Source organism: Paracoccidioides lutzii (assembly GCF_000150705.2).
Source record: "Paracoccidioides lutzii Pb01 unplaced genomic scaffold supercont2.7, whole genome shotgun sequence".
In the NCBI taxonomy this organism is placed as follows: domain Eukaryota; kingdom Fungi; phylum Ascomycota; class Eurotiomycetes; order Onygenales; family Ajellomycetaceae; genus Paracoccidioides; species Paracoccidioides lutzii.
This window is the reverse complement of record NW_015440953.1, coordinates 344,732-359,140: the sequence shown is the minus strand read 5'-3', so window position 1 is coordinate 359,140 and position 14,409 is coordinate 344,732. Positions and strand designations below refer to the sequence as shown.

General features: G+C 47.6%; 5 protein-coding genes across 5 annotated transcripts; 1 reads left to right on the top strand and 4 right to left on the bottom strand.

Moving 5' to 3' along the window:
* Window positions 1-2,129: 2,129 nt before the first annotated feature.
* Window positions 2,130-3,196, bottom strand: PAAG_11616 (hypothetical protein; the record flags this gene model as incomplete). Its single annotated transcript, XM_015847233.1, has 4 exons — window positions 2,130-2,362; window positions 2,473-2,617; window positions 2,811-2,985; window positions 3,027-3,196. 4 exons carry the CDS (start codon window positions 3,194-3,196, stop codon window positions 2,130-2,132), a joined length of 723 nt encoding a protein of 240 aa, XP_015703142.1.
* A 39-nt stretch (window positions 3,197-3,235) lies between these two features.
* On the bottom strand, window positions 3,236-3,631 carry PAAG_11615 (hypothetical protein; the record flags this gene model as incomplete). The annotated part of the gene is made up of 3 exons (XM_015847232.1): window positions 3,236-3,347; window positions 3,420-3,442; window positions 3,536-3,631. 3 exons carry the CDS (start codon window positions 3,629-3,631, stop codon window positions 3,236-3,238), a joined length of 231 nt encoding a protein of 76 aa, XP_015703141.1.
* A 315-nt stretch (window positions 3,632-3,946) lies between these two features.
* On the top strand, window positions 3,947-5,262 carry PAAG_03426 (hypothetical protein; the record flags this gene model as incomplete). The annotated part of the gene is made up of 5 exons (XM_015844964.1): window positions 3,947-4,147; window positions 4,225-4,437; window positions 4,570-4,602; window positions 4,681-4,889; window positions 5,010-5,262. The coding sequence occupies 5 exons, from the start codon at window positions 3,947-3,949 to the stop codon at window positions 5,260-5,262; spliced, it is 909 nt and encodes a 302-aa protein (XP_015701938.1).
* A 1,505-nt stretch (window positions 5,263-6,767) lies between these two features.
* Window positions 6,768-8,233, bottom strand: PAAG_03425 (hypothetical protein; the record flags this gene model as incomplete). The annotated part of the gene is made up of 2 exons (XM_002794834.2): window positions 6,768-8,122; window positions 8,209-8,233. The coding sequence occupies 2 exons, from the start codon at window positions 8,231-8,233 to the stop codon at window positions 6,768-6,770; spliced, it is 1,380 nt and encodes a 459-aa protein (XP_002794880.1).
* A 3,374-nt stretch (window positions 8,234-11,607) lies between these two features.
* PAAG_11614 (hypothetical protein) lies at window positions 11,608-13,460 on the bottom strand (the record flags this gene model as incomplete). Its single annotated transcript, XM_015847231.1, has 6 exons — window positions 11,608-11,719; window positions 11,779-12,036; window positions 12,110-12,485; window positions 12,694-12,972; window positions 13,083-13,138; window positions 13,444-13,460. 6 exons carry the CDS (start codon window positions 13,458-13,460, stop codon window positions 11,608-11,610), a joined length of 1,098 nt encoding a protein of 365 aa, XP_015703140.1.
* Between the last annotated feature and the right edge of the window lie 949 nt (window positions 13,461-14,409).

Genomic DNA, 14,409 nt, shown 5'->3' with positions numbered 1-14,409 from the left:
CCGCAGTGGCTGTGGCAGTTTTTGAGAGCTCATCCTGCAGAAGAGTCACTGTATTGACCATCATGATACTGCCCTTATAGAGCTTCTCTAGCCCAATTTGAATATATTCAGGGTCTTTGATGTCCTCCATAGCCTCCAATTTGCACTTATATCAGTTGAATTGATGAACAGTTGAAGGAGTATACCAGGTCAAGGAGTTGATGGAAACAGATGTAGATGGACTCATAGGAGTTGTCTCAAACTCACATAATTTACTAAGGACGATGGACAGATTAAATGGAACCAGGCCTGTTGCTTCCCATCCTCTCTTGATCGTATGAACCCTGAATGTCGCCTTTCGTATAGAGGTGATGGCATGAAGAAATTCAACTTTTGTAAACTTCTCACAACCACGTCTTGTTGCTTCTTCAACTGCCAATGAATGATGATGCTTCAATGCCTGAAAAACCCCTACATCCAGAGGCTGTAATAGATGACTCGTATGCGGAATAAGGTAGAAGGGGATGATGTTATTGTTGAAATAATCCATGAACTCGTACGTGCAGTGGGAGTCAAAGCCATCCAATAGAAGCAGACGATGAGATCCTTTGGTGCGACTCTTCATAGAGTGATGGAAGTGTTGAATCCACTGAAAAGAGATTTGATCATTGTTATATCCAGTGTCTGACATGCCCACCATGGCATCCTTCTCAATCTCATCGGTCCAGCGCTCCTGTAGCTGCTTCGCGGTGAGAATGTACAAAGGAGGGATGATTAAGCCGTCCGTTGAGACTGCTTCGATGATTGTAAGGTTTTCTCTATTATTTGAGCTTCCAACAAAAGTCTGCCTTCGAGGATCTCGCGTCACTATCCACTGATCTCGTCCGATTCCTATCCTGAACCCCGCTTCATCAAAGTTGTAGATATCACTGAGTTGGACCCCAAACTTATCCACTGTCTCCTTAAAATGGTTAAACCAATCAAGTATGAATGACGGCTCATGGGCTTGCTTCCTTGCCATGTCGATGGTCTTCTGCCATTGTATATTGTATTCAGGATGACGTTTGATGAATCTTTTGACCCAATGTTCTCCAATCTCAGGTGGAAGATCAATGAGATCTTCATGACTCTCTGCAAGGACAAATCGAGCAGCACCAAGTATCATTGACTGATTGGGAGGTAGGCCTATCTTATCTAGTGTTTCTATATACTGACAGAGTGATTTTTCCTTGCCAGAAGATAGTAATCGGTTAGCAGGAGTTCTTTTGGTGCGAGGGAGGGGGCCATGGAATCAATTGATCAAATGTGAGTAAGGAACGTTGAATTCTCTCGCCAACGCACTAATATTAGGATTTTCAACATCAGCTATGGATTTAGAGCTTCTGTGATCTTATTCTCTATTAAAATATATGAAGAAGTCATTGCGTTGACTGGTTATTGAATTTTGAAGATGGAATAGAATATCTAAAAAAATATTTCACGTTGAGGTAGCGGACCCTCGTATACGAGGATCCGACCGGAGGTTGATTATGAAATAACAGTAGACCATGCCGGCACTATAATTATTATCACTTAACTATATGAAACCGTCACTTATATGGAACCTTCTCCCTTATTTTCCCTTTCTTTCTTTCCTTTTATCAGGAATAGGATGATTCAGTTTCTCAGTATATAAACGTGGTTCAACCTCTCATACAACTTAAAGGGGAGGGGAGGGAGGGGGGGGAGTCGACAGCATGTGAATGACATTCTTGACTACTTCCATGGCCTACATTCTCTCATAATATAATTCACACATTCCATCAACTGAACTAATGCCTAGACATGTTGCTGTGACGGACGATTCGTATTCTTTATGAAAAACATCCAAAGCATTCTCTTATTCCTACGAGGAGCGCTATTCTGCCGTCAGAATAAGATGAAATGATACCGGTTGGAATTTCCCTAGTGAGATAGCTTTTCCATTCAATATTTGGCAGTGCTGGTGGAGGTTCAGTCATTACACAAGGCAGCCAGATCGATCTCATATAGTCTGTTATTGAAAATCGTGTTCCTGTGTAATCGTAGGCTCACCAGACGTCCCCTGTCAAAATCTATGAATGCAGACGGGGACCGTGTGCTTCCTGAGTATGACTCTTGAATTCCATGACTCAGGGCGGAATGAAGGTGATACTCTGTACTTTGCAGATCCCGCAGTACTTTTGTCCGGAGGAGTATGCCTTCAGCTCCTCGCTGTGGACGCTCTCGATATGGTTCCAGAACTTGTTCATGCACCCCCGGATCTCCATCTGGTCTTCCCAAGGCAATGAGATATCAGCGTCCAAGAATGGGCACTGGTTTTCATCTAGCTTCACCTGAATAGTCTCTTTCTCCCGCACGGTGTCTGGGTCAGGTCAGGCTTGAAATCCCGCCGCGGCGGCGGCTGTTTCTTGTGCTGACCCTGACGCTAAACCTCCCGACACTGCAGCTTGAACCAGATGATGATGCACGCACACCGGCGCGCGAACTGCTCATCTTCTGTCGGTTTCGGAGTGTCGCAACACGTCAGTTCGACGATCCGTCTCCGTTTCGGGATCTGAAACGATGGCAGGGCCGGACACTCATCCCAGGACTGACCGGCCGCGCTATTGCGGAGTCGCTGGTTGAATCACTCCGTATCAGCATGCCGGAATGATCTCTCCCTTCAGCTCGTCAGTAAGTTCCGTCGGAGCAGTGGCGGCGGCGTTCAAGAGCAGCCCATGGGCTGCTTTCTGGAACACTTCATTAGATCGGAGCTCCATGGCCGCGGCTTCCAGATCGAACTGGATGACCGTGTCTAGATAGTAACGTACCGCGTTGGATACGTGGTCGGCGATTTGATCCCGAACAGAGGACAGAGCTTTATCTGCGGATCCCGTAGGTCTCTTGTTGGTGTGATGGCCAGGGAGGAAGAAAAGAGAGGATAAAGAGAGCAGGATTGGAATGACGAAGCTGAGCACTGGCGTGACAAGGAGTGTGATGCACATTCTGCTGATGGCGTTGATGAGAGAGAACGTCTCCAGACATACTGGGCCAGACGATACTTGAGCCCGGCCACCAGGCTAAGGTACCTGAGGTAACCGCTCAATATAAATGCCTGAAGTGGTGTCCTCTCCGATGTTGGGTACCCATTCCCTGCATGTTTAGGCTGGCGCAACACCAGCACGCCCAGCATTTCCGCCTTGATCTTTAGATCCATACCACCTGGGTGTGACGGGATGGAATACCAGTAGATATCTCAAAGCTTTTTGAATTCGGTCGCGAAGATCTCGTCGTGTGTAGCCTTGGAGAAAAGGTGCCGCCGAAGTTCGAAGAGCGGCCCCGAATTGTGACTGATGACGAATATTTTCCTGCAGTGTTGGTCAGTCATTGAAGAGGAAAACAACACGGGGATTGGGAAGATGGAAGTTGCCTAGCCTTACACTCGCGGCTTCTTGTCTTCACCCTTCCTAAGGAGAAGAGTGATTTTAGCGAGGAGAATGTTTGGCCAGCCAGCCAAGAGGCTCCGGATGATGTGGAACTTGATATACCGTCAGACAATGGCACCAGTCTCCTCAGGGCACGCATTGTACTCATCGTCCGTCATGCCATCTATGAAGCGGTCAAGTTCACTGATGTCATTGTCAGCGGTCATACCGCTGGTGGAGCCGCTCTCCACTGATTCTATACTCAACTCTGTGTCAGTATCACTCTTTCACACGAGCATGTTAAGATGGATTCGCGAGTGTTGTCACTTTCTTCATCAACATGCCCTGAGTCAAAGATTGTATTATTGTTCATATGGTTATCCATGTCTCTGTCTTTGGTATTGTACATAACGTTTTCACTGTGCACCCCGGATTTGACGCAGGGCGCTCCTTCTCAGGCGGATTGACAGCTTCTTTGAGGGGTCATGATTCGTGACATCTTTGTGGCTTGATATTCCTCGTCGTCATCTGAATTAGCTCTCATGCGTTTCTCTGGTGCTATGGTCTGTTATCGTGCTGGCCGATCCGGGATCCTGGCCCTCGGAATAGAGACGGTGACGGTGGGTCCCGCTCTCTTGCTGGCTGTGTGTGATGCTCCCATGGAGGAGGCAGTACACATTGTTCTTTGTGCCGGACGGCTTCCTCTTCAGTCGTCACCGGAGACCCCATCTCTTGATCACGATGTTCTTATACTGAGTATGGCGCCAATCAGCTGGTGCCACATCAGTTGCTTCGATGGTCTTACATTCAGACAGTTTAGTGCCATCCCATCGTCCATGCCATGACCAGTGTGCTTGACATACAGGGTCTTCAGAAGCCGCCAGTAACTGTCGAAGGCCGAAACTGCCTTGGTGCTGTTCCGGTGGTTGCTCTCAGGCCAGTCAAAGTACGTCTTGACTCGGCTCACTGTCAGATTCCTGATGAACTCCATTTCTATAGTCTTGAGTTTGGTAGAGCAGAAGCTGGTCTTTCTGTAAGAAGGTCATTCCATTTTCTTAAACAGATCACCAATGAAGCTTCCGCCAGACTGTCTCTCTGCCTTCTCAGCGTTTGCATAATAAACTCGCGATCAGCGGCCTCGTGTCATTCCAATGTGACTCTGTAGATCAACTTTCTGGGAGAGTGTTGTCGACCTGCGGTGCGTAATCTGGTAGCTTTTGGCACTTTGGGCCTTCCAACTGTCATACCGTTCAACGGGCCTATGAGACTGTCGTAGGTAGATAGGAAAGAGATTCTGGAGAGGAAGACCGGAGAGGACCAGCTGTCTGCAGGGGAAATGGGACGGAGAGGAGAGGGGAAGGGGGGGTATATGATGGTATTAATAGAATGGGCAGCCATAACCATCATATTTGGAGGGTTGAGCGCCAGAAACAGTGCGCTCCAGCTGGGCGACTGGGCGAATGGGCGAATGAATGATTGGGACAGGTGAGCGATTCGCGAGCAGTCGCGCGAGCAGAAGATGAGGCCATGGATGTGACCGAGGACGTAAATAGGCTCCCAAAAACCGGCGATTTATGGCTTCTACTTGGGTATAATGTTGATTAGTGTGGGTGCAAATCCGCGGTGCACGAGCGGTCGAGAGCAGCCCGAACGCCTTCCACTTTCGGCCGTCATGCCCTCAAAGATCGATTCTGCTGTTATTTTCGTCTCCCTAAATTTTCGCCAGGCAGATGAAACTGGAGTCTTGATGACAAGTGACAACAATCCTGGCAAAACGATTTCAACGGCAAGCAACTTGTATCAGAATTCAAAGAGGGCGTTCCATGGCTCTCTATCCTGCGAAGCAGTGTGGTGTTAAGATATCGGAGTCGCATAGTCAGTCCTATGAACTCATCAACTTGCAAATAAGTTGAAATCATCGATTTGAAGGGAGATAGAACCACAAGGGAACCGGGGGGGGAATTGTCAATTAGACCACCCACTTCGCCACAGAATCGTTTCTCATTCCCATTATTAAATTCCTTTGCGGGTGGAGGGTGGGACCAAAATGACGTGAAACCCACTGTATGAGTATTCATATATTGAAAGGGCCGAACACTTAATCATTCCACTTGCATATGCAGTTTTCAATCAACATTACCAGGAATTACATATCTTCGGTTGTTCTCGTCCGCGAAGTATGAGGGTCAAGAGCACTGGAGGCGCTATATGGGACCTCTTTATTCAAGCAAGATCTTTCACCTTGTCGATGACCTAGTTCAACGGCAGGTATCCCTAGCAGGGAGAGTAAGCTGCAATGCAATCTATGCACTTCTCAATATCTATGCATGAACGTGAGGTTCATGCATGCACGGGGCAAATTTCCAAACATCTCACCAGATTTTCCACTGGTAAAACCGTAGATGCTAACCATAAAAGCACGGTTGGCCATCTTTCTGATAAGTTCCAGCCATCTCAGGAGAACCGCGGAATGGTATTTGGAAGCGAAACAAGATCAAGTGTATCATATCTACTAACACGTGGTCCCAATTGAGTGTTGACTGGTCAGTATTTCGCCGATAAAACGTATCCCGTTTCTATTCGCACCCCAAGATTTACGCAGGCATTTTAAATAGCGCACATTGTGACAAATTGGCCCAATAATCATATTCTCTCGTGGTTATGACAAGACATCAGACAAATACTTTGAGCGGGTAAGAAAATCAGAGAGTAATACAATCAAGGGATTATTCAGCGCATCCCTCGCTACGCTTGGTATCATGATAGATAAACCCAAATATATATGTATATACATATATATTCAATCCAAACGCGGGTAAATTCCATCGCCAGATACAAAAAAGACACCTTGCCTTCAAAAAACAATAAACGGCCAAGGAAAAGTTGGTTGAGCGAGGGACCAAAACGTCTGGGTGAAACAAGCAAGATAAAAAGATATAAAAAACGAGGTAAAGCGTGCATCGAATGTTGAAAAATTGAAGTTGAGGATTTGTTGGACTAAAGGAAAGATATCAAAAAAAGAATATGAAGGAAAATAAAGAACAAAAGATGCACAAAACTTATATAAAGAGAATCCAAGAAAACCCAAACCCCTTTGATTTCCCACGTTGATACGCCATTTTATACATTCCCAACCCAGGTTTCTGGGGTCATTACTCCTCATCAATCGTTAAGGTGTTCCGTAATTCTTCCAAAATGATAAAAATTCCAGGAACGCAGGATAATGCGGGGAGCAGTTGTGCATTAGAAGTTTTTATAATGTTTCACTTTTTTGTTTCCTTCTTAAGCAAAAACAGTCCTCACAAATCCAAAGAGAAGAAAAGATAACCCATAAAAATTCAGGCGGGTTGCCTAGAATAAATTTCACGGCTTAACTTCATTCCGGTCATCAAAAGGGCTCATGCTCCTCTCGAGAGACGAGTTGGAATCTGGCTGTGTTCTTTGTTCATGTAAAGGGTATGAATCTTGGTGGTCGTGGCTTGAGACGGATGTGAGGCTTTCCCTCTCCTCTGGAATGGTAGGAGGGCTTGATCTCTGTTGGGGATCATCAAAGGGGCTTTGCTTGGTGGCAGGAGAATCGTCGATATCAGTTATGGTGACAGATTCGTCAGATTGGCGATTTTTACTGTTATTATTACTGGACGCGACAAGGACTTTTCCGGATCCCAGTCCATCTTGCGACTCGCCATCCAATTCGTAATTTGCTTGTGAGACGATGATCTTAGGGTTGGACGTTCCATCGACTTCGGAGATTGCATTGGGTTTGCTTCGATGCGACTTCGTGAGGTTGATGGGGCGTGCAACCATAGAGCGGGCAACGATTGAACCAGAGTATTTGTTTTCCTTCTTGTCTATGTTGTTGATATTATTTACTGTTTTGGCTGCCACGGCTTTGGCCTTGACTATCTGGGAAGCAGTAATTGGAGGAACAGCAGGGGTCGAAGAACGAGAAGTATCGGAGGGACTGCTAGTGCCAGGTTTGACACTGACAACAGCGGCTTTCGCACGAAGAGCCTGTTGAGCGGGAACGGGGCTGACGATGGCATTGTTGCGGTAGATGGTGGTAGCAACGCTGCTGCGTGCGAGACTAGGACTGATGCTCTTGCAGTCATCCTCTGTCATCTCAGACCAAACTGAGTCGCGGATATCCCCGGGGATGAAGAAGTGCTGATCTTGGCTAGAGGTGCTGCTTCCAGCGGCAGTGGGGAGTGGAGGAACAGGAGGAACAAGAATACCCGGGGTATCTGGTGGAGAGCGGTTGGTGACACCTGGAATATAGGCAATCTGGATGACATTGGATGCGCGGGTGAGGACGGTGGAGGCAATGGAACCCGCAGCAGACTGTCGAGCCCTGCTATTCATGAAAAATCCATCTGGCTGCTTCTCGTAGCCCTCAGGCTCCCATTGCTGGCTTTGCGCAGCACTCCTCCGTTTCTTCCGAATGTAGAACCACGCCAGGAACACCACGGTGATCACTGCCAGACCACCAAGGACTCCACCAGCAATGGCGCCTGTATCTGATTTTGAATTGGACTTTTCGATCCCCTTGCCGCCGCCAACAGAGGCAACGGAGATACAGACAGTGCTCTGGCAGGCGTTACAGGACTGGGAGATCAAGGAGCAGGTTTCACCTTTGCCGCACTCGGGACAGGGAGGCGACTCTGCAGGGCAATTGAGGACGCATCGACGGAAGAAGTTATTGAGGGAGCGTCCGTAGACTGTAGCAAATGAATTAATATACGTATTGTCTATGGAAATAAACGCAAAATGGGGGGTTTGGATTGGAGTGATGCAGCATGCTTACTGAGCTGTGGATGAGGACCTGCCATGGCGACGGATTATAGATAAATGTCTCAATAGCTGGACGAGAAAAACAGACGGTGAAAAGGTCTAATAAAACCAGTTTATAAAACCAGAGCAAACGACCCAAATATGAATATCCAGCGCCAGCTAATTGATAACTGCTCAGCAGAAAATGTATAGCTGAGTTCTTTGGGCGGTTGGCAATACGAAGAAGAGAGGTGGTGCTCTGGGTGTTTATCGATGGATTTGGAAATATGTTTTGGGTTGGTGCCAATCAACGGCGGTAGGGTAGGCGGGAAGGACCAAGAAAAAAAAACGAGCACAAAAGACAGGCAACGGACGAAACGTTGGGGAACAAAGAAAAGAAGTGAACGAATGTGTGCAACCGCCAGGCCAGAGGCATATATATTCAGGAGCAGTTGAAGCCGGAGGAGAAGCCAGCCACACTCATCTCATGATTGGCAACCCAGAGGCAGATGATGTTGCATGAGGTGGATTTGGATTCCGGTTCTGGCGGTGATCAAAAAGTTTATATCCCAGGAGCCTGGACGGTGTCTGAAGTAAAAAGCACAAGGCAGATGGATGAAAGAGAGCATGCAACGAGGAAGAAGATGAAGATGAACAAACGGCTGGAAGAGGAAGAAGAGGAGAGATGAGCAGAAGCGGAAGAAGGCAGGAGCGAAAAGGAAGCCAGAGAAGATGAAGACGGGAAGGGAAGGAAGGGGGTGCAGGCAAGGAGTCACTGGGGGGGCCAGGCCCTTTAAGCGACAAGGGAGTGACCAGGTAGTGACCAGGTGGTGACCAGGTGGTGTCCAGGTAGTAGTGGCCAGGCAGTGGCCAGGCAGTGGCCAGGGAGTGGTCGGGTAGTGGTCAGGTAGTGTCCAGGTAGTGTTCAGGTAGTGTGGTCAGGTAGTGTGACCTGAGAGCAACTTGTGCCTCCGGGGGTATTGTGTGGCAATGCAGGGTATGGGATATGTACCCCCCGGGTCGCATCGCCGGCTCGTTTGCGACAAGGGGCTGTGCTGACTGGGGCGGACGCTCGCGGCTGATGCCACACACACACCCCGGGCTTATGACCACACCCCAACCCCCCCCCGGCCACCGCGCCCGGAGTTGCCTGGAGTTGCCTGGGAAGCCTAACGGGAACCCCGCTGAAGGGCCTTGTCCCGTCACATCTGGCCGTGGCCGGTGGGCTAATAAATGAATGGTCTTGGCAGTGGAGATTGACACTCCACCCCGGCCAGCCAATCAGCGCCCGGTCACCCCCAGCGCGGCTTAAGAAGGGGACGGGGAAAACCCCCTTCTGACAGCCAAATCTTCGCACTGCATCCAGCCCTATCGATTTCAAGAGAGAGTCCCGGCTTCTACCTCTATCCTCATGGTATAAATGTATGGCATAAGAAGCCTATGTTGTAGGCTCGTTAACTGTTAAGCAAATTCGAACCATGATGATGATGATGATGATATTCGCCTTGCTCTGTGGAATATTTCCCCTGCTTCGATATATGCCCCGTTTCCAGGCGTATTTTATCATCTAACTATTCATCTGCACAAGTCATCGCAGTCCAGACGTCAATCCAAAAGTCAACCAGATCTACGACGTACCCCTGTGCAAATCAATGGATTAAACGCCCTCATTTACTCCTCTCTAAAAGGAGCGTCAAGACCACCTTCATATTCCCTCCTTTTCCTTCCTGCCTGCTGTCCTTCATTTGTTGCCTGACTGGGACTGCTGCTCCCCATCTGATATCATCGGAGCACATAATTTGTGTCCTAAAATCAAATCATAACGCCAGAGATACACCTACCTGATATGCGATGTGATGATGCCTTAGGAACTGAAGGATGAGATTCACCACCTAGATTCTTCATTTCTTCATTCAAACCGATATTCTCAATCAAAAACACCAATCATATCAAGAAAATACTGGAAGCAGCCTAGACTCTCTATTTATTCATGCCATAAATCATCGACAAGCCCAGACTCGGAAACATACGGGCTGCGGTTCCCTCAGACATTGTCGTGAGCTGCATCCCAGTTTACTCTGGGCTCCCGTGTTGCCCAGTTTTCAACAGGGAAGAACGAGGAGCCAGAGAACCAGCGCAGTTTTGTGATGCAAAAAACCGAAAGCCTCTACAAGCTGGTAAGGCTGGAGCCCGTAAACGAATCAGTCAGTTATTAATCGTTAGATCCCCCAGCATCCTGCTGTCGTGCGTTGGAGAGTCAACGCCCATCCAGTTTAAGATGGAACTTTGGGAACAATCCTTTGGAAAAGCCAATAACTCACAGCTACTACCTAACTAACTAATTAGTTATTGGCCAGATGACGCAGCCTCACCGAGGGTCAGATCTAGCTGAATCATTCCTATTCCCCTAAACTAACTAGCTAAAATTGCCTCTAACAAGATCCCCCAATCTCAAACTTTCCTCCAAGGTCCAAGGGGCACCACATTGGCGCTTCAGTCCAAACAAACAACCCAGTCTGAGATCCGGCATTCCCGGTCTTTACTCTGGAACCTCTCCTAAACACCAAATCTCTGAGCCGGATGCAATGATCAAAAGTCGTCCACGGCAGCTTCTGTCATTAACTACTGTTCTAGAAGGTTATTATGTTTATTATGTATGATATGCTCAGACTCACCGTCTGCTTCTGCCCAGTCAGGACACGCTGTATAACTAACATTTATCCGCATCAGCGGATGCTGGCTTCCATTTGTTGGGGCTGTGCCGGCAAGAAGCCACTCTGTGTTTCAACGACCAGACAACGTGACGGTTCAAGAAGCTGTCGTTAGCAAGCTATTATGATCCAGAGGACATCCTGGGATGGTTGTTTTAATCTATCTTCATGGCGTAGGGGGCAGAGGTGGAACCGAAGCCTCACGGTACACCTTGTCATCTTTACGATCGTGTTCGGAAGATGGCCCAGTTGTTACAGAGAAAAGCAAGCTTCAGTCATGTCGTCGTCATCGAGTGACAGCAAGCAGCTGGAGAGCGGAATTGGTTGGGGGTAAACCTTCAAGCTCATGGGATTAGCTGGGAATTCTCCCTTTGAAGCATGGAGAGTCTGCTGAAGAACATGGAGCACAGCACCTCTTGTAGCACAGCACCTCTTGGAGCACATGAGAATACAATTCAAATGTTAAGCAATTAGGGCTCAATGATGACATTCAATTCTGCTTCGTCGTTCGGAACAAAACAAAAAAACTCTCTCTGTTAAACAAAGATGCCCAGCTATCCATTCCAGCCGATTAAGCCCCACAGCCAACCATAGTGAACCACAGTGACTGAAACTCAACCTCCGCATTTAGCGGGTGGCTCAATCTTCCCACCATCAATAATTCTGGACCATTACTCACTGGCCTTGTCGATTTCCCTCCCGTGGGATAAGAAGGATTAATCTTAATCCTTCGTGGTCAACTCTTTAAACCGATCCTCAGCCGCCTGTACATCGGCACCCAAGTCATAGAACCAGATCAACGGACAGCCTTTTGTTGGCGAAGTTTGTAAGTTTCTGTATACCGTGGCTGAAATCAGGATGTACCAGAAAATAAGCAAAGAGAACTTCCTGACTCTCTTGGTCCACAGCCTGGGCCCGTGGTTGGCGGATGGAATTGTGCAACTTGGAAGGCAATTTCAAGTTGGTCCGGACTCGTTACCAGACCGAGGAGCTTGGATAAGATCAACGCATCCTCCAGTCCTTGTTCCAGCGCCCGCTGCCTGACTAGGACTTGAGGCAAGCGCTGAAACCCCGAGGAGACAAACACGGCCGTTGTAGTAGATCGAGGTATTTGGATGATGGAGTATGGACCATCTTTAAGGTTTGGTGTTCTGTGTATTACCGATTAGCCTCTAGATAATGATTCCATTTCTTGGGCACGAGAGAGACGTCGCAAATGTCAACGTGATGCCCCAAGAGAAAGAAGGAGAACTCACATCCAACAGCGTCATGAGTCTTTGATCGAAACTATCTAAATCGGACAGCATTTCTTCTCTTGAAACTTGCACCGTTATTCTGCTCTCCCAGCAGGGATTCTCGTCCTTGATGAAAACAACGATGTTGACCTCCTCTCCCTTTGAGATAGGATACATCACGCATCCTCGCCCTTCGCGCATATACCATTTTGCGTTTTCAACCAGAGACCCGATCATTCGTTCCGCCTCTCCTATGGGACAGATATTTCTGTACACATAGGTATTGCAGCATTTCGCATCGACTTCCTCTGAGTATCTTTCCTCCAAAAACCACTCTCCTGGTAATACTCTTGATGCCATCACAACTAATGGCAGCATCCACCGATATAGTTTTGGCAGTCAGAAAACGTCAAATGTCCTTGTTTGACTTCTATGTATTCAACCCCGTGTCACTCGCTTATTAAACTCCACTGTGCCCTGTGGGATAAGGAAATTCAATCACTTCTAGAAGAGCTTTCCAATGTGCACTGCTCCTTTCGAAATTTGGGTGTGAAACCAATCCATTATACCAACCATTTCCAGCTCCAAATCCCTGTTTGGCGCTCAAGATCTCAAACTGCTCATGCAGCTTCTCTGGGTATGCATTCCCGACCATCATACATCCGTGAAAAAATCCCTGCCCATGAGCTCCATCGCCTCCAACGCATTCGGATCCATCCCAATGCCCTACGCCAACAGCATCGAATCGTGGGCCCGCTTCATAGATTTTGCAAGGCACATTCTGTTTTCGGAGACCGATGCCCAGTGCGAGGCCACCAATGCCCGCGCCAATGATGGCAACAGATAATGGAGCTATGATCGAATATTAGAGTCCTCAGACAAAGGATTAAAAGATTTGATAGCGGTTGAGCATATAAACAATTTAGCAACTTGAGGCGCTCCACCGTTCCTATTTCTCTAACCTCGGACTTCACTAGCCAAGGCAGTCACAGCTTTTGCTCTCGAGTCGAGTATTCGACTAGATCATTGCGGTTCAATCGCTAGCAAGCTTTAGATATCATTTTTCTCGAATCTGCTGTGGTGGACCAAAAACGTCGCAAATTGGGTCGGTGAGTGAGGTACTCAACGTTACAGGATAGAGGCACTGTTTTGTTGACATGGCGCTCCCCTGCTAGCCGGATGCATGTGTCCGGAAGCGCGTTAGGGGAGTGAACTATTTCATCGTTGTGAAGAAACAAGTCATGCTTTGCTTAGTAGCACGGGCTAAAAACAATGTGGTTAACTAGTCGCGGTGTCGCGCTTGGTGTAAGTCTCATTACCTACACTGCGTGCCAACCCATTATTTACTTTATCCCACAAGATTCTGGACTTGGGATCCGGAAACATGCGGTTCAAGTATATGTGACGACCGCTACGAGGTCTGTGCGGATGCTCCGTGAGGGAGACATGAACAAAGCTATTCCAAGGGAAAGTGAGAGAAGGGCCCGCTTAATGACACAGCAAACATTGAGAGCTGCGGTAGCTAGTTTTGAATCTAAAAGAATTTCCGGCTTTGCGACCAAAAAGAAGCCATTAGAAGAAAAAAACGTTGAAAAGAAAATCAGCAATAAATGGTTGTCAAATAAAGAACCCAAGAACCACGAATTTTTACTATATTTTAATCCCTTTGCTAGACGGTGACGTGCAGCTTAACGAGCAGACCGATCTTCCCAGGAGAAATTTGTAACAAATTCAATGTTCGTCCACATCATTAACAGCATGCAGCCTAAATCGCTTTGCGTAAAGGCGATTCGGAAAATAATTGCGGGTCGAACGTTTCATCCCGCGCCTTATAGCAACGTTCACAACCCATGTGTAAGTTAAAATTAATCTCCTGATATTTCCCGGCGGACTGACAGGAATCGAGAATTCCAGACCCACTTGCGTCATGAGTATTGATTATCGCCTTAATATGCCCCTGCTCTGCACTCAGCGCCCCAGAATTTGTCTTCCATACACAAGGCGAATGTAGCAGACGCTCTTTGTACATCAATCTCTTGAGGTGGCGGTGTTCTTCTTGGTGTGCCGTGCAGAATTCGTGGCGAATTAGCCTACCAATGCTCCGGAGCCGGGGTCAAGGTTCGCCAGTAAAATGAATCAGTCAGAAGTGTCATGATAAGGCTTGAAGAGGTCAAGTCAGAGGTTAATATATTAATAAAATTTGGGCTATTTGCAACTTACCTTGGACATATATGCCAACCTTCATGGGGCAACTTTCCCGCCATTTCTCGAGGCTCCTTTTTCCTAGTT